This window comes from Cupressus sempervirens, chromosome 10 (assembly GCF_028749045.1).
Source record: "Cupressus sempervirens isolate cs-2001-9-10 chromosome 10, ASM2874904v1, whole genome shotgun sequence".
NCBI lineage: Eukaryota > Viridiplantae > Streptophyta > Pinopsida > Cupressales > Cupressaceae > Cupressus > Cupressus sempervirens.
In genome coordinates, this window is record NC_143127.1 from 280,621,570 (window position 1) to 280,641,210 (window position 19,641).

General features: G+C 35.5%; 1 protein-coding gene across 2 annotated transcripts in view; it reads right to left on the reverse strand.

Moving 5' to 3' along the window:
* Positions 1 to 7,717, reverse strand: part of MPS1 (multipolar spindle 1) — a 286,168-nt gene extending 278,451 nt beyond the window's left edge. Inside the window, exon 1 of one of the 2 annotated variants that reach the window (XM_089805387.1) lies at positions 7,475 to 7,717. In XM_089805387.1, the coding sequence (XP_089661513.1) occupies positions 7,475 to 7,594 (120 nt within the window). In that variant the 5' untranslated portion in view covers positions 7,595 to 7,717. The remainder of the gene's footprint in view (positions 1 to 7,474) is intronic. The other variant, XM_089805386.1, reaches the window with a different exon arrangement.
* Positions 7,718 to 19,641: the final 11,924 nt, after the last annotated feature.

A 19,641-nucleotide genomic window follows, 5' to 3' on the forward strand; every position in this document is an offset into this window, starting at 1 on the left:
AATGTGTGCAAGAGTGAGCAATGCCAAGCATGTAAGTGATTGTGTCTGAAGTTGCAGAGCCAAGAGAAAGCAGAGCACAGTTGTAACTAGGCTGCTCCTAATAGGGCAAGACTTCCACAGGTCTTATCTAAATCTCTTAACCGGGTGGCACCTAACAATGTCATAATCTTTTAACAGAGATAAGCTCTTGAATGGGCGTACTTCAAAAGAGTGTAAGCTTCATGAGGATCAACTCACACACTATGGTTTTTACCTTAATTGGGTTTCCACGAGATAAATACTACATTATGTGATGTTATTGATGTGTTCATTTTTTTGCTTGGTCCTGACTAGTCAATTTGTAGCTAGCACTAACCTGTCGACTGATATAAAGTGTGGTGTAAAAGGAAAAGTTAAAAATGCTATTGTATACTAATTTACCCCCCCCCCCCCCCCCCGCTTTAGTATACCAACTTATGTTTGGACCAAAGATATCCTCTCCTAATTAGTTTTGTTTAATATCTTTTCTAGAGAATGAGGAAAATATAGACGAAATTCAAGAGGAAAGAACGAGGAGATGGACTTTGAAAGTTAAAAGAAAAGCAATCAGAAATTGGTCTAAGTGTTCAAAGATCCTTATTTCAGTAGAAAGTCTGCTCCAACATGAAGAACTTGTCTAAAGCATAGCATATTTCTCAAATCGGCATGAAACCTACTCAAGGGTTCATGGAAATTATTGTTTCTAATGAAGGTTTTTCATAATTCTTGTTTCCAAGCCAAGTTTGTCCATCCTAGAGGATGATCACAAATTTGGCTAAGCGTCAAAGAAATTTCTCAATCCATGATGAAGTTTGATCAAGTGATGGAAATTTGACAGTTTTGCACAAAGAAAATATGTTGAAGGCATGGCTAATTCCACAAAAACAAATGAACTTTGCACAAGTTTGGAAGGCTTATAAAATTGCTAAGTGTTTGAAGTTTCTTGAACAGACCTGAAGTTTTCATCTCCAACATGGAAGAATTCCTAAATAATTATGAAATTTACCTTGAAAGGAGGATGAGAAATTTGTCTAAGCATGGGTAAGTTCCACAAGCTCATGTGAAGGCTACCCCTATCAAGAAGGAGATTCCTTGTTCTTGTTATTATGTGGAGCCTAAATCTGACTCAGAGTTAATTTTTCCCCACTTCCTTCGGTGAGATTTCCACCCAATCTTTTTCTATGAAGGTTCGAGGGCAGCACCCGCATGATGATGTCCACGAGCAACGCCCCTTGTGGGGTCATAGGGTAGAGCTCTAGGCAAGGGGGGATGAGGGGCAACACCTTTGAGGCCAAAAATGACTTTATTATTATAAGAGGTGTTTGGATTTATTTTTCTATTGGATGACAATTCTAGCCCTAAGTTTGCAATCAGCATAATTCTTGTATAAAATGGCTTAGAGTTAGGGATTTTAGGATGGTATGATGATTTAGTAGCTTCTTACAGCGGTATTGAGTTGCAAGGGATTACAGATTGTACTCAGGTTAAATCACTAGATAATAATATTATACTACTTGTTTGGTGGGCGTAGCCCAGGGATTGGGTGAACTGCGTTAAAATCTTTGTGTCTTCTGTTTGATTTATGTGTGCTTTGTTCCTTTGTATTATTGGTTATATTTACATGTAACTATTATTCCTATCTCACTAATCCTAGTAGTTGCAAGTTGAAGTTTGCTTGAACTAAGGAGCTTTGCAATTGGATTAGTGTCCAGAAAATTCAAAGTCCAACATCAAATTCAATCAAGTCAAGAAGGCATTATGAATTCAGTTAAGTGCTTCAAAATTCACCAGTATGAAATATGCTCAAGAAGTGCAGAATTCCTATTTCAAGTGAAATATGCCAAGAAAAGTTGAGAGAAAATCCGCAAGCACAAGAAAAGCCCTCCCATCTTAAAATGACTTCAAATTGTCTAAGCATGGGAAATTTCCTAAAATTAGACCTGAAAATGCATTTCCAAGGACAGGACCTCATCATTTCCAAAATTCATAAGGCCATTACTAAATCAAAGACAAAGATGAAGGAGATGCTACAATAACCAAGGAATCAAAAGATCAAAGCAAGAAATTCCAATGCTATAAGAAAGATGACATTTGCAAATGAAAAAAACAAGCACAACAAGGACTTCGTCACCTACAAAGAATTTTAGGACAAAAAGAAGGATGTACGAACAAGGGAAGATTTCAAAGATATCTTTCAAATTTCAAAGTTCACATCAGCAAGTCCAAAATCTTTCATCAAGAACATTCAAAAAGGAGAAAATTTCATGCTCAAGAGAGTTATAATTTGGAAATATTTATTTTTCCAAAATCTCAAATTCCCAAAATTAAACAAGAATTGTTCAAAGCCAAAGAAATGAACTTGATGAGGTGGCAACCACCCATCTCCACCAATCATTTGATGACAAGGCATCCAAGTTCAATGAACTTGATCTTTTCTTCCATCAGGATAAGTGATGCTTTCTTCTAGAAGAAAGTATTGGATGAGTTATTTATTTTCACTGGTTCTCATTGGATAACCATTGCAGACCCTAATTAAGGTATAGTTCTCTTAATCTTGACCATTAATCTTAAATTGATCTAGGCCTTGCATTTGTTTTGAACTCCTATATAAACCCCACTCCTCTCATTTGTAAAAGGAGAGATTTAGAGATTGTTAAAATGAAACACTTCTTAAATTCATTGTTCGAATGTTGGTGAATTTAATATCTTTTGCAAGTTGCATGGTTTCTTGTCTTCACATAGAGTAAATTTTAGTTTCAAGTTGTTAGATTGAATGAAGGATTTGATGAGAATGTTGACTACTCCAAGGTTCCAAATGCATGTGATTTTTCTATCTCAAGATAGACTATTGTGGTGGGATGATTTGTTGAAAACCTCCAAGGGGACTTACATGGTTAATCAAGATTTTATCATTCAATTATCGGTTCTACTTCTACCGACATATTAAAAAAGAAAAAGGATTAAGGATTGAGGAAAACTATTCTAACTCTAAATGAGACCTATGAACTCTAGATACAAGATTGCAAAAATGAAACCTCAAACCTATCCTTGCTTTGCCAAATTCAATAACTTCACAAGCAAGTAGTGGATGAGTTGTTTATTTTTCATTGGTTCTCATTAGATAAGCATTGGAGACCCTAATTAGGGTATAGTTGTCTTAGTATTGACCGTCAATCTTAAATTGATCTAGGCCTTTCATCTGTTTTGAACTCCTATATAAACCCCACTCCTCTCATTTGTAAAAGGAGAGATTCTAAGATTGTTGAATAAAACACTTCTTAAGTAAATTCATTATTCGAATGTTGGTGAATTTTATATCTTTTGCAAGTTTCTAGGCTTCTTGTCTCTCACATAGAGTAGATTTTAGTTTCAAGTTGTTAAATTGAATGAAGGAGTCAATGAGAATGCTCATTGTGGAAAAAATATGTCCATGCTTTTAATAGTTGAATGTTTTCAACTATTGTGCAAAGTTAGTCTAAATTTGTGATAGAAAACTTCAATTCCATCACGTTATTCATTGTTCAAATGTTGGGCAAATATCTATGATGTGAAAATCCTTAGAATACCTTAGAAGATTGAATCGTTCTTGTGGAGTTGTTGAATTTGGTAAAGCAAGGATAGGTTTCAAGTTCCATTTTCGCAATCTTGTCTCCAAAGTTCATAGGTCTCATTTAAAGTTAGAATAGTTTTCCTCAACCCTTAACCCTTTTCCTTTTTTAGATCTCGGTAGAAGTAGATACAAAGAGCTCAAAGGAAAAATTATTTGAATGATAAAGTCTTGAGTAACAATGTAAGTCCCTTTAGAGGTTTCCAATAAATCATTATACCACAATAGTCTATCTCAAAAATAGCAAAATCACAAACATTTGGAACCTTGGGGTCGTCTTTGTGATCACATAGTCCGTTTGTTTAGCACATAGAAGATTTTAGTCAAAAGAGAATACAGTACCCGTTGCATTTTATTTTGGGTTTGTCTATGTCATAAAACAGACACCAACACATCTTTTCCTGAGTTTTTCCCAAGTGATAAAATTAAATCTTTAATTTAAGTTTATAATAATTTATCATTATTTTATTTAAAATCACTAGACTATACAAATTATTGATATCTACAACTCCCAACGGCATATCTAAAAATAGTAAGCTAGTTGACATAGTCAATAGCCATATATGACCTAATAAAAAAAACATTGGAGAACTCGCCCAAATTCACTCTAGAAAAAAGCACTGTGCTTATAATATTTGTTGAAAATCGAACAAACCTTTGATACTACAATCCCACTAGATAAATTGTCTACAAAGTTCACTAACCCAAAACATTAGCCTACATGAACCTACTAAATAGGTTAAGTGTCCACCAAAGTCAATTGATTAAGAAAGGGATATCACATGTGACAACAGCATATGATTGAAAGTAAAGATTATCAATGAATTTTATTATCCAAAAATTCTGCATATTAAAGTGGATATCAATATTTGAATTTATGGGGCTTCTTATATGATGATAGTCGTTAGTCATATACCTCAAACAATTTACAAATATACATAGTCAAACCAGAAGCATACAAATTGTTTGACAATATGCCTATGTAATTGCAAAAAATATTATTAAAAAAATGGTCCAGCTTATTATCTTGGAAATAACAATAAATTAAATGGAACCAATCAAAATCAAATAATGACTTAAATGGAGAACTAAGACAAATTATAGATTTTTAGTTTAGTCTTTAATAGAAGTCTTCAAGTTTCTATTTTGTTTGTCCTCATAAGCACAATGACACTTGTAACCTGTAAATTGAGAAGGGTTGGATTTTCCATGTTGCTATCCTTGAGATTTCAACCAAAATGGTGATGTATATGGATTGTGCTTTCTGCAACTGTTGTAAATCTCTTTGACAAGTGCATTCATAAAATGGACACAAGGAAAGTAGCCAAGTTTTATATGGTTAAAGTAAACGAAATGTTGGGCAACTTTGACTGACTAATCTTACTGTACAAATACAAAACATTAGGAGACAATCTATACCAAGCAGGTTGAGGAAAATAACACACGGGATTCGTTTGAACAGATACGATTAAAAAAAAATGACATATCCCATATTATTATTGATATAAGGAAAATTCTTACAATATCAATGGTGTAGAAAAAAAACTATGTAGAATAAAAATTATCTCAAAGGATGATCAAAGCAAATGAAGAAGGAAAGAGTAGAAGTAATCGTCGCTCTGAGAAGAATGAGACACAATAAGTAAGGTGAAGCTAGAATAAAGAGGTCAGGAAGAAGTAGAGCCTTTGAGGGAGTACTTGACAAGGTTCTCCTCAATTATAGAAACTAGCTCTCACCCATGGCTTAACCTTGCCATTGCCACAGCCCTGCCAACAGCAACAATGTTGCCGTTTCATAGAATTCACTCTGCAGGAGCATTTGAGTAAGCATTTAAGTCTCACATTCTTTGCCGCAAAGATTTGGTCTCTTAAATATTTCTGTTTCGCTTTCCTTTCCACCTGGTTTTTCTTTTTGTTGTGGAGTGCATTTTATATTGACTTGTTTTCTTCTTTGGCCTCAATTGAAGTTTGCATTTTACACAGGGCAATGATGTGCCTTTATTGTTTCTTCTGTCTTTTGTTTTCTGTAAAACAAGCACCTCTCCATAGATTTTACTCCCTGCTAAAGCATGTAGCTGGTAAATTAAAGCAGCACTTTCGATTGGTGGAAAGGCTTTATTCTTCATAAACTTTGACAAGAAGGTGTTCCTTCTGATTTCCGGATAAACATTGACATCTTCAAAAAATTTGATCTTGGATTGGCATGTTCCATAAACTGCTGTCTGGCTGTTTATTTTTATCAAGGAACAGATCATGCCAATTTGTTAATTTAAATGTTTGGTTCCTTCCGCTCTAAAGACATTGGAAATTGCTGAAAGCACTCTGAGAACTGTTCATGGATAGATGGCAGTGTTTAGTCTGCACATTGTCCTTGACTCAAGGCCCTTTTTAAATCGTCTCTCTTTGGTCTGGAGTTTTGTATTTCTTGTCTTGTTGTCTTCCAGTCACATTAGACTATGTTCCTCATGCGACAATGTATGGATCTTTTAAGGTGAAATTTTCCATACTTAGATTAGGGGATATTACTTGTTGTCTCTCAGTTTTTGGGCTTTTTCATAGCCTCTTTCCAAGGTGTGCACATTGTACTTGAGTCAAGGCTTTTTTTTAATTCTCTCTTTGGTCTGGAGTTTTGTATTTCTTATCTTGTTGTCTTCCAGTCACATTAGACTAAGTTCCTCATGTGACATTTTTAAGGATCTTTTAAGGTGATTTTTTCATTACTTAGATTAGGGTATATTACTTGTTGTCTCTCAGCTTCTGGGCTTTTTCATAGCCACTTTCCAACACGTAGCCAGAGTGTGGGTGGATTGGAAAGGATAGTTTTACTGGTAAGCTTTGAAATGTGGTCAAAAACCATGGGAAACAAAGTTTAGAAAATGTATAAGAGGGTCTCATACACCACAGTGGTTTTTGTCTTATCCCTAACCCCAAAAATAGCATTTACGTTTACACTCAAGATTGGCCATGAGGCACACAAAAAAAGTATATTGTAAATGGAAGCAATGCTCTTGCAGGCTTCTATGTAAGGTGTTCTCACAGGCCAAACTGGTGTTCTAATTTTTGAATGTTTTGAGTCAATTTTAGGAAGGTAATTGTTCTTTCAAAAAAAGTGAAGGCAATTGGCCAACGTGACATATCAGGTTTAGAATAGGAGCTCAGAACTGGTCTCAACACATTTACACATGAAACGGAATGCCAGCAAAATATTAATAATCCATTAACGACTAGAAAATCACATGCCAGTGAAAAAAACAAGACTGTTTACATAAGCTCCTAGGTGAAATTTAGTTAGTGGCCAGTGGAAACCCTCGGCTGGGAATATAATGCAGAGCGGATAGCCAAAATCTTGATAAAAACAAAGAACGCGCATAGTTCAAATATCCATCCCTTTCGAATATTCAAACTCAAGCATAGTGCAACTCGATTCAGGGTTTCAAGTATGTGCATATTAGCAAACTAAATGCAATTTTCTTTTCAATTTTAGCAACTATTTCCACGAAAACCTTAATCACAGGCCACGGATGTAAAATGCTAAGGTTGCAGAAAATACCGCGTTGCCTCGGTATGTCACATATATATATATATATATATATATATATATCATAAAGACATTGGACGTACTGACATTTAAGGATCATAATTCAGGAGACCTCAAAAAATCTGAGGCAAATTAAAATACCGAAAAGAAAAATATTTAGAAATCCTTCAGAGGATATTCATATTTCACAAAAAAAAATATAGCAAAGAAAATTATCAGAAACCCAAAATTAAAAAGTAAAGTGGAATTAATTTTAGACTAAAAAGTTCCGCTAGAGTAAATAATAATGAAAGAATAAAGAATGTGAGAACCTTTTTCTTCCAGTGTTGAAGATCCTTTACAGTTTGGGACTGCTTTGAACGAGAACGTAGAATTGACATTGCCATAGCTACCTTCAGCTGCGCCTCCATCTCGTTTTTTTCCGTCACCATTTCTCTGTGCAAAGCTCTTTATATAGGGTGGCACGCTTTTAAAAGACAAACCCTGGTTGATAGCGTACTGGGGTTGACGAACCCTGGTTAACAAGCTCTTTATATAAGGTGGCACGCTTTTAAAAGAAAATGTTCTATAGGTGTGAAATCGGCTTGATATGATTCCCCAACGTCAAAAAAACTGATTCATTGACATGATAAGTTTTTTTATTGTGCCACGTATCTGTTCAGATTCAAATTTTAAAGATACTACTAATAAAAGATCAAAATAATGACCGTTTTGTAATTTGCTGGATAATTAATATATGCAAGCGATGACTCGATTTGGATCCTATTTATATATGTTTATTTTGCAATATGGGAACAGTGGAGACAGAGCAACACTTTGTCATGGAATGCTTGGCTTACAACGACATCAGATCTGATTATACAAAAATTCTGCAGAACAAGGACTTCAACTATTTATTTGAGGAAGATCAAGTGAAGAGAACAGCGGAGTTGATTATCAAAATTCAGAGAAGAAGAAACAAGTTAACCAAAACTTTGCAACTGACTAGTTTGGCTCCTGACTCGGGAGGGCGATTGCATGGGTCCCATAGACTACTTTAGTCTCGTGGACGTCATTAAAATCTATCATATCATATCATTTAGAATATCATTGTATTGTTACTTCTAAGAGGTTCAAGGGATAAGTCAATAGAGTATTTTATGAATATTATCATTTTTAGTAGTTTTTTTCATTCTGTTAGAGTTTCATGTGTTCTTTGAGTTTCTTTGCGTACGACTCTCTATATGAGCTCTCTTTCTGTGTTTAACACCTGGCAAACTGCATTTAGTGCGCATGTTTTTAGGCTAGTTTATAATGGCCTCGGCCAGCAATGACCCAATTTTTGATATTGGTGTTCATGTTACTACTTCCAAAAGCCATGGCGCCTCCATTGAACAAACGTCCTCGCAAATTTGTCCTGAAGGTCTTTCATGAGGTAATCCTAATATTATCCTTCATTTGCAAGAATTTGATGCTAGTTGTGATTGGTTAGAACAACATACCTTGATAGGGTATTTTGTGAGTAGGACTCCTCTTGAAGTTATGCTCTGAGAATGGGTTAACAAGAGTTGAACTCCTCATGGAGTCTGCTTTGATGTTGTGCAAAACCTTATTAAAGATTTTTTTTTTCTATTTTGCCAACTCGTTTCAAGTAGACGCAGTTTTTAACAATGGCCCTTGGTCAATGTGTTCCTCCCTACTAGTTTTTCAAAGATGGTCGACAGACTTCATTGTCTCTGACAATAAAAAGTTTAGAGTTCCTGTGTGGGTTGAGTTCCTAGGTTTACCTTTGCCATGTTGGTCTTTTATTGAGTCAATTATCAATACTCTTGGCAAAGTTATTACCAAGGAACATGGAAAAAATTTCAATGCTTGTCCTCGAAAACGCGTGTGCGTTAAGGTTGATCTCTCCAAGGATCTCAAGGATTTTGTGGAGATACAGATTGGTTCTCAAACCTTCTCTCAGAAGGTGCTTTATTTGAACCTACCAACACCTATTATAGGTGCCAGTCAGCAGAACACAAGATTAGAGATTGCCCTTTGGTTATGCCTGGGGTTAAACCCCTGCCTAAGGAGGCCCCTACCAAACTAACATAAGGGAAATAAAAAGAAGAATAGACTACTATTGGGCACAAGGGCAAGACTCCCTCAATCGTAAACAGTCATATGCGGCTGTCGTTTTGGTTCCTCTTATTTCAACAAGAGCGCAAACCCCAGCCATTATAGGGTCAACGACAGTTTTGCCAAAATCAAACCCTTTTGTTTCTTAGGTTTCAAACCCTGGTAGTTCACAAGGGATCAAGATGGCCGCAAGGGCTACCACTTATGTTGTGGTTCGCACTCCTTTTCTTGCATCCTTCATTGCAACTCAGAATGTGTGGTGTTCCCTCAATCCTCCCAAACGTGTTGAGAAACTAGAGGAGAAGTCGAGAGGAGTTTCCTTCTAACTTCAACCAAGTTTCAACTTTCTTGCAAAATAGTTACTCCTCTCTCGAGGACGATGAAGATATGGAAGAGTTTTCATGATTTTTTTTTATCATGGAATGTGCGAGGTCTTACGCACCTCTCTAGAAAGTACTATGTCAGGGATACCCATCATAGACTTGATAATTTAGATTTTCTTTGCATGCAAAAGGTTAAAAAAATTTATTTCATGCTTTCCTCTACATGTCATGTCATTTGGTCGGATGGCATTATGTTTTCATCTCAGTACCAAACTGGTAGAGGTGGTGTAGTTTCTCTTCTGTCACTCCGTCTTCATTCTGCTATTATTTCGCATGGTTCTGGGTTCTGACCCCATGCATAGAATAATTTGGCTTTTGCTTTCTATCAACAATCATTCCTTTGAAGTGGTTAATGTTTATGCTTAGAATGATGTTGTGGAAAGATCTTAATTGTGGGGTTGGATGGCTGACAACTTGCCTCCAGCTACTTGGGTTATCTGTAGTGATTTCAATATGGTTGAGTTGGCCTCTGACAAAGATGACATTTTGTCTTTTCGCTGGACAGTTGGGGAAAGGGAAGTCTAATACTACATGTGTAATAAATTGGGCCTTTATGATCCCAATACTAATTGTCACCAACATAGTGTGGTCTGGCACACTTGGTCTAACTTTCGAGCTAGCTTTGACCGCATTTTAAAACATCTCAATCATGCCATGATTACTGCACAATTCTTTTTCTCATTTTCTGAGGATTGAGATTTACCTATCATTCCTCTACCAAATGTGACATTATCAAATCATTATCCCATTTATTTTACCATTTCTTGGCACATAGCTATCCAGCGCACTGTCAAGACACAGTTTTTCCTCAATACACCAGTGCTGACGCATGCTTCCACTATTGCTCATATCCTATGTGCCTGGAATTTGGAGCCACATCCACATTCTTAGATAGGTTGGATTCAATGGTCGAATAATGTTGTTACCAAAACTTCTAGATTTTTGTGCATCTATGGGCAGTAGTTGGCAATTTTTAGACGACAGTCTTATGAATCCACTACCACAACTCTCAAGAAATCTTTTGAAGCTCTCACTCTTAACCCTTTTGATGTTGATTTGCAAATCTAGCTTGCCAAGCTTCGTCATGGCATACAAATTGCGGATAATTATGCTACTCAAGGGACCCAAATCAAAGCTTGCCTCCATTAGGTAGAGGTTGGCAATAAGGCTTCTAAGGAATTCTTCTAGGCTCTGAGAGCCTGGCATACCAATTTTGGAACTAAAAAGATCAAACAGGGCAATTTTGTTCTCTCTAGTCTCCCTAACATCCTAAAAGCTTTTGTTCACCACTATGAAAATGTTTTTACTTCGCATTGAAATTCAGTTGCTCAGGAGGAAGCCCTCAGAAAGTGTATTTCTGTTACCCCAAATCACCTAGCGGTCGAGCAACATGCTTTCTGTAAGTAGCTTCTCACCATCCGAGACCTCAAGGAAGTGGTCTTTTCCATGGTTGATGACAAATCCCTCGAGTGTGATGGGTTTCCCTGTGAATTTTACAAACACCTTTGGGAGTCTATTAGTACCACCCTACACAAATTTTATCTTGAAGCCTATCATTCTAAGAGTCTAGGAGCTATTATCAATAAAGGAAATATCAAATTCATACCTAAAGTTGGCGATCCTAAGGATATCTGTAACTGGCGGCCCATTACTTTTCTTAATGTGTCTTATAAGATTATTGCTAAGGCAATTTCTCTTAAAATTTGTCATCTCCTGCCTTTAATTGTGCATCTAGAGCAAATTGGCTTTATTAAGTCTAGGTATATTCTTGACAACATCATTCTTGTCTAGGAAGGCGTGGAGTGGGCTCACAAATCCAATCAGTCGTATGTGTTTTTGAAAATTGATCTCGTTAAAGCTTATGATCAAATTGAATGGCCTTTCATCATGGGTATGCTTCAAGCTCTTAGTTTCGGTCCCAACTTTCTTCAATCTATGGAGATGCTTTTTGGAGATGTTAATGCTTGTATTACTATCAATAGCTCTGAATTTGAAGCCTTCGGGTTCTTTCGCTATATCCGACAAGGTTGCCCTTTGGCTCCAACTTTATATGTTCTTGTTGTTGAAGGGTTTAGTTACTTGCTAGCCCACTTCGTTTCTTTTGGTTTGGTCTGTGGCATCTGTTAGAAACAATAGTCCACTAAGATAACTAGGGGGGGGGATGATTTAGTTATACAACAATTGATGCATTTATCTTCATTAAACAAGCTTAACCATTCAACCAAAAGAAACAACAACCATAATAAGATGCACATAGGCAATTACACCAGATATGTTAACAAGGGAAACCCTTGATCGGAGGGAAAACTCTGATGGAAATGATGCCCACAAGATGATGCACTAATATAAATATTCCTTGTTAGAGGATGGACCCTGTTAGGAGTCTATTACAATATTTAGTACATAGAGTCCCTAGTAGGAGACTTTGAATCCCTATTAGGAGATTCCAACCCTGTTAGGAGTTGTAGTACAATATGTGCAAGAAGAACCCACTGCCCAAACATGCAATGTCAACTACAAGAAGAGCTCACTACTCAAACATGCAATTTACTATTATGTTCTTCTTTCCTTTGTTCTATCAATTGAACCAATCACTGTCAAACCTTGTAAATGAAGTCACGAACCTTGGATCCAAATATCAAACCTCAGATCACTTAGCAATATCTTGACAATGAAGTTTCCTTCACTTCCACACTGCTCTGCTCAACATCGCATTTTGCTCTACTACTTCTTACAAATATCATCTACATCCATACCACGATAAAGGAAAATGTCTTTCCTTTATACCGAGTCCATAAAATAATTCCTTTAGTCAATTGTTAGACCTTCTCAATTAATCATTATAGGACCACATTAAGAACATGTTACACTGAGCGATAACATTAATCTTCGACCTTGCAACTTGAATAACTTCTCGTACACACAATATTATGATGAGAAAACTTAGCCATGTCATCACCAACATGTCTTCTTCATGTCCTCAACCTCGATTCTCAAAATAACAACTCTACTAAGAGATATAACAAGTTTACCAGAACATGCCTATGTAAACTCTATCTCAAAATAGACATCACCAAAACTTACATAACTTCTTCCAGACGTATCATTTCGTCTTCTAATGTTAACTACATATACTTGATACTCAAAAGTATCTCCCATAACCTTGGATAGTTAGAATGGTCAACTAGTCATCCGTACCAACTTGATCTTTTTGTTGTTCTTCTATCAGATACCAAAGAAAACGGTTATGTTGACATAAATGAAAAACTCAGTCATGAATGTAACATATCATCATAGTAACATATCTAAAATACTCCCCCATACGAATATCATCAACATTCATGCTTGCAACAATCTCCTCCTTTGGCATTGATGGAAACATAGATGAAAAACACCTAGTTCCAAGAATACCAACAAAAGATTCTTCATCTTTTCAAATCCTCTTCCTCAATCATTCTCCCCCATTGATATAACTCGATGTGCTTTACGTCAAACTGTCATTCCATGCTTTAATTATTCCAAACATATTGTATTCATGCTGAACTTCTCCTCATTATATTTTTCCAATAATGTCAAAGGTTTCAACAACCAACTTTATTGCATCAAACTCTGCAACAATTGATTATTACTTAGCTCAAGTGTTCAAAGACACTATTCAAAATGACATCCAACAAGAGTCCTAGATGACTCTGTCCATCACAGATACTCCCCATACAAGAAGCATCAACATTTAGTCCAAAAAATAATTGTGCTATGTCAGACTAGGCTAATGCACTCTTGCATCTTCTGCTTTGATGTAATAAGGGGCATAACCCCAAGCATACCTTGCAAATACTCATAAGTCTATTTAAGAAAAGGTTTAGTGAATGTATCTACAATCTACTCTTTAGTGCTCACATATTCCAATCTAATTTCCTTTTCTGCAACTTTCTCTCTCAATATATGATACTTAATAGAAATGTGTTTAGTCTTCAAATGCAACACTGGATTCTTAAACATATTTATCATGCTTGTGTTGTCACAATGTATGATAATAGGTTTACTGATTTCTGTTCTTGTATTCTTCAGCATCTGTTTCATCCAAACAACTTGATTGCAATTGTTTGATGTTGCAACATATTCTGCTTCTGTTGTACTTTGTGATGTACAATCCTGCTTCTTTCTCAACCAAGAAACCAATCTTTCTCTAGGAAAGAAGGCTCCACCACAGGTGCTCTTTCTATCATCTATACTACTTTTCCAATCAGCATCAGGATAAACACTTAGAGTAAAATCATTACATCTTTCATACCACAATCCGAACTTAGATGTTCCCTTCAAATATCTAAATATCCTTTTGACTTCTGCATAACATGCTTCTCTGGGATCAACTTGGAATCTTGCAACAATTCCACTTGCATTTTCTATATTCGGCCTTATGTGAGTCAGATATTGCAATCCTCCAATCATAGATCTGTAATTCTTTTGCTCAACAGTAGGTGTCTCATCCTTTGTAGATAACTTGTGTCTAGTTACCATAGGTGTTCTAACAGGCTTGCATGTTTCCAAACCAAACCTTTTCAGTAAATCCTTCAAGTACTTAGTCTGAGAAATAAAAATTCTTTCTTTATTCTGTACAATCTACAATCCTAGAAAATATTTTATTTCTCCTATCATACTCATCTCTCATTTTTTCTTCATCTCTTTTGCAAACTTCTTACTTTCCTCATCATTTCCTCTAAATGTAACATCATCAACAATATTACCAAAATCATCAAACCATCATCAATTTCTTTCCAATATAGATTATTGTCTACCATACCTTCGTTATATCCAAGCTTTGTCAAATGCTTGTCCTATTGGATACAATTGTTCAATTGTGTGTTGTCTTTGATGTTACACAAATGTCATATCAGTTATCAGATAGAGTCTATTGAGCTCAAATGATTAGCAAAGTGAATTACAGAGTCTACTGAGCATTCCTAAATATACACTGTGGAAATAGTTTGTACAGAGCTCACTCGGGTGCTGAAGGATTCTGTGGCAGAAGTTAGTTTCTACCAAGTTCACAAGGTCAACGAAGGAAAGTTAGTGTCTACCGAGTTCACTCGGTCTCCAAAGGATTTTATAGAATTCGCAATGTCTATTGAGCTTTAGTTGGTTAACACTAGAAATCATTTTTGGAGTAGTGTTTACCGAGTAGGGTCGACCAATGAAGGATTTCATTGTTTTGGGAAATTAAGTTTAATTATTTTATGTAATTATTGTAGCTGATTGATGTAATGATTATTGGTAATTCTAACTTGTAAATGAGCCGACTTGATAATTTGCAAGGTATAAATAAAAGGTCAAGTTGTGAATTCAAATGAATGAATGAATAAATGAATGAACGAGCATGCAAGTGAGTTGATTGTGTGAAGAGAAAGTGTGAGCGAATTTTGAACAAGGATTAGATAACCTTGAGGAGTAGCAAAGTTGTATTCAATCAAAGAGGATCTAGTGAAGCAAAATAGAGATTTGTATCAGCAAAGTTCAATTGCATCTCATTCAGGTCACTCATTGTTACTTTCTCACAATTGTAGTAGTGATTTCTAGATCTCTTAATAGAGTTGGTTTAACAACCATTTTGTAAATCCTCTAACAAGGTGGACAGTTCTACTGAGTTATTCTAAAGTCCTCTAGCAAGGCCACTCCTAGTAGGGTGATTAAATCCTCTAACAAGGTCACACTTAATAGTTTGTTTTGTAACCTTTAACAAGGTTGGTTCCTAACAAGGTTCACTTTAGAAGAGTGAAAATCAGTAGCTAGTTACTTGGTGGTTTTTCCCATATTGGGTTTCCATGTTAAATTTGGTGTCTCTTGTGTTGATGTTATTTATTTTATGCATGCATGTTAAATCTTTGTGAATGCTTAATAAGTTAACATACATCTATCGAGTTATAGCATTTTTTCGTTTGGCTACCGAGTGACAACAGTAACTAGTTTTACAAGACATCTAAGGGATCTATGGATATGTTTTTGTGGTAACTGATTCAACCCCCCCTCTCAGTTACTTCATCTATATTTCAAAAAATTGGTACTAGAGCTTTTGGTGCTTACAGGAAGGATTTCAAGGATCTAAGCTAAAGATCAGGATGTCTTACAAGAGGAAAATTCCAAGGCTTAAAAGGGATAACTTTTCAACATGGCAAGGTCTCATGAGACTCCATCTGGCTTCCATTGGAGATACAAGATTGAAATATCTTGAAGAAGAATATGTGACTCCATCTAGTACACTATCTATCAAAAATATTACTGAGAAGAAGACTCATAACACCATGATAATAGACATTGCATCTACCCTAAGCTATGAAGAATTTGATGATGTCAAGGACTGCAAAATTGTCTTTGAAATGTGGAACAAGATGAAAGATATCTATGGAGGTGATGACAATGTGAGAAGAGCCAAAGAAAAAATTATAAGAGGACAATTTGATCAAATGAGGATGAGAGAGGATGAAAATATTGCCAAATATGTTGAAAGAGTCAAAGTAGTTGTCAGTGCAATCAAGGCTTCTAGAGGAGACATTTAGGAGGAAACAATTGTAAGTAAAGTTCTTAGAACATTACTTCTCATTTATGCAATTAGAGTTTTTGCAATTCAAGAAAGAAGATGTGAAGCAAATTATAAGATAAATTTAGAGGCCATAGTAGGAAGATTGACTGCATTTGAGCTAGATAACTATGAAAACTATGTTCCAACTTCCAAGAACATTGAATCAACATTTGAAGCCAAGCTTTCACTCAAAGAAAAAGGCAAAAAGATAAAGGATTCCCAGTTAGAAAGTGAAGAAGAATTAGAACAAAGTTTTGACAGTGATCTTGATGTGGTTGAAGCTCTACTAGCAAGGAAATATTCTAGAGGTAAAGGAAAATACAAAGGTAAAGTTCCTCTAATCTGTTTTTCTTGTGAAAAAATTGGTCATATTGTTGCTAGGTGCCCAAACAAGCAAAATAAGGATGAGAAGAAAGGTCACAAGTGCAATGGCAAGAAATATTTCAAATCATTCAAGGACAAAGGTAAGAAAACATGTTTCATGGCTAAGGATTATAATGATTCTAATGATGGTGAAGATGAAATTGTTTATATTGCTGTGAAAGATGAATTTGATAATGATGAGGAAGATAAGATGGCACTTATCTCTCATAAAACAAAAATGATACATGGATCATAGATAGTGGTTGCTCTCATCATATGATTGGTGATAAAATAAAGTTTGAACATTTTGAAGACTATGATGGTGGTAGTGTGAGGTTTGGTAATAATGAACCTTGTTGCATAAAAGGAAAAGCAAGAATCTCACTAACCAAAGAGCTTGTATGTAATAATGCCTATTGGGTTCAAGGACTAAAACACAATTTGTTGAGTGTGGCACAACTAATCAATAATGGATTGAAAGTGGAATTCATGCATGGAAAAGCAAGACTGTTGGATAACAAAGGAAAGTTGATTGGATCAGGCATACAAACAAAAAGTAACTTGTTCTATCTTGAACTTGGTGAATGTTCATGCTTTATTGCTCAGTTGAAGAAAGTTGGTTATGGCATAAAAGGTTATGTCATATGAATTTTGATAACTTGGTGAAAATAAAAAAATTCAAGAAAGTAAGAGGCATTCTTAGTATAAAGAAACTTGATGTTGGTCTATGCAAGAATTGTTAGATTGGTAAGATGGGAAAGACTAGCTTTAAAAGTAAGAACTATCACTCTGAAGAAGTTTTAGAAATTGTACATACTAACTTGTGTGGACCTATTGGAATTGAAATCTATACTGGAGAAAATTTCTTCATTCATTTTGTTGATGATTACTAAAAAATGATGACTGTCATGTATCTGAGAGAGAAATCAGAAGCATTTCAAAAGTTCAAATTGTACTTGGCCAGAGTAGACAAGGAAATAGGGAAAAGACTGAAATGCTTGAGGTTAGACAGAGGTAGTGAATTCTTCTCCCATGAGTTCAATAAATTTTGCATTGAAAGGGGAATCAAAAGACAGGTATCAACCCCTGGAACACCCAAGAAAAATGGAATAGCTAAAAGAAGGAACAGATCTATCATGGACTATGCAAGAACCTTAATGATTGAAAAGAATATTGCTATCAAATACTAGAAGGAAGCTATCAACACTGTAGTTCATACCTTAAACCGAGTATAACTGAAGTAGGACTCATTCAAAAAACCCTATGAATTATGGTATGGCTATAAACCCAATAAAACACTGAAGAAGAAAGCAAAAACGAACCAGAAGATTACAAGAGATTTGTTTTCATTGAACCTGATACAGTGCCAGATACATCTATCAATCAAGAATCTTCTACTCTTGAGTCTTCAGTAATCGAGTTGCAGGAAGTTCAAACCAAGCTACAGAAACTCGAGTTAGATTTAGATGCTACTGAGCCAATGCCTACCAAGTCTGAAGGACCTAAGAAACAAACAGAATGACCAAAACCTGAAGTTGAAGTGCAAGAGGATGACAGTGCAATTCATTCAAAAGGCAAGGAACCTGTGCTAGCCAAGTATGTTAGGAGACATCATGCACTAGATCATATTATTGGAGACAAATCTAAAGGTACTATGACAAGAAGTAAGCTAAAAGGTACTTGTTTACTTTCTGATTTTGAACCTAGAAATGTCAAAGATGCATTAGAAAATAAAAGTTGGAAGAGGCTATAAATGAAGAGATAGAGCAAATAGAGAAGAACAAAACATGGACTCTTGTACCCAGGCCTACAGATAAGAATGTGATTGGAACTAAGTGGGTATTCAGAAATAAGTTGAATAAAGATGGTAAGGTATCAAGAAAAAAAGCTAGACTAGTATGTAAAGGATATTCTCAAGAAGAAGGAATAGACTATGGAGAGACTTTTGCTCCTATTGCAAGATTGGAAGGTGTCAGGATCTTACTTGCATATGCTGCATACAAAGGACTTAAGGTATATCAGATGGATGTCAAGTCAACATTTCTCAATGGTATACTGGATGAAAAAGTCTTCATTGAGTAGTCTAAAGGTTTTGTTGATCCAGACAAGAAGGACATGGTCTAAAAATTACACAAAGCATTGTATGGTCTGAAACAAGCCCCTAGAGCATGGTATGAAAGATTGCATATCTATCTTATTTAGATTGGTTTTCAAAGAACTAATGATAACAGTAACTTGTATATCAAGGAAGGACCAAATAATAAGATTTTTTTGGCAGAAATATTTGTGGATGATACTTTGTTTACACGAAATTATGATCTATGCAAATAATTTTCAAAGCAAATGAACAAGGAATTTGAGATGTCAATGTTTGGAGAGATTAAATTCTTTGTTGGTCTTCAAATTTAACAAAGTAGGAATGATATCTACATCACTTAGTCTAAATGCATTAAGGAGATACTCAAAAATTTTGGGATGGAAGATTGTAAACTAGTTGGAACTCCTATGTGCACAAGACTAAAGCTTACCAAGGATGATGAATCAAAAGAGGTAGATCAGACATTATATAGATCTATGATTGGAAAGTTGCAATATGTAGTTCATACAAGGTAGATATTGCTCTTGTAGTTGGCATTGTAGCAAGATTTTTAGCAAAACCAATAGAAAATCACATGATGGTAATCAAAATGATCATGAGATACTTGAAAGGCACTGAAGATTATGGATTATGGTACAAATTTGGAGGTAATCTAGATTTGAAAGTGTTTACTGATGCAGATTGGGCAAGAAACATTGATGATAGGAAGAGTACAAGTGGAGAGGCGTTCTTTCTTGGAAAGAGGTTGGTTTCTTGGACAAGTAAAATGCAGAATTATACATCCCAATCTATAGCAGAAGAAAAGCATGTTGCAGCATCAGTAAACTGTTCTAATATTGTTTGGTTCAAATAATTATTGGAAGGCATAAAAGTGGAGATCAAAGAACCTATGGTTATGTTTTGTGACAATACAAGTGCAATTAACATATCTAAAAATCCAGTGATGCATTAAAAAACCAA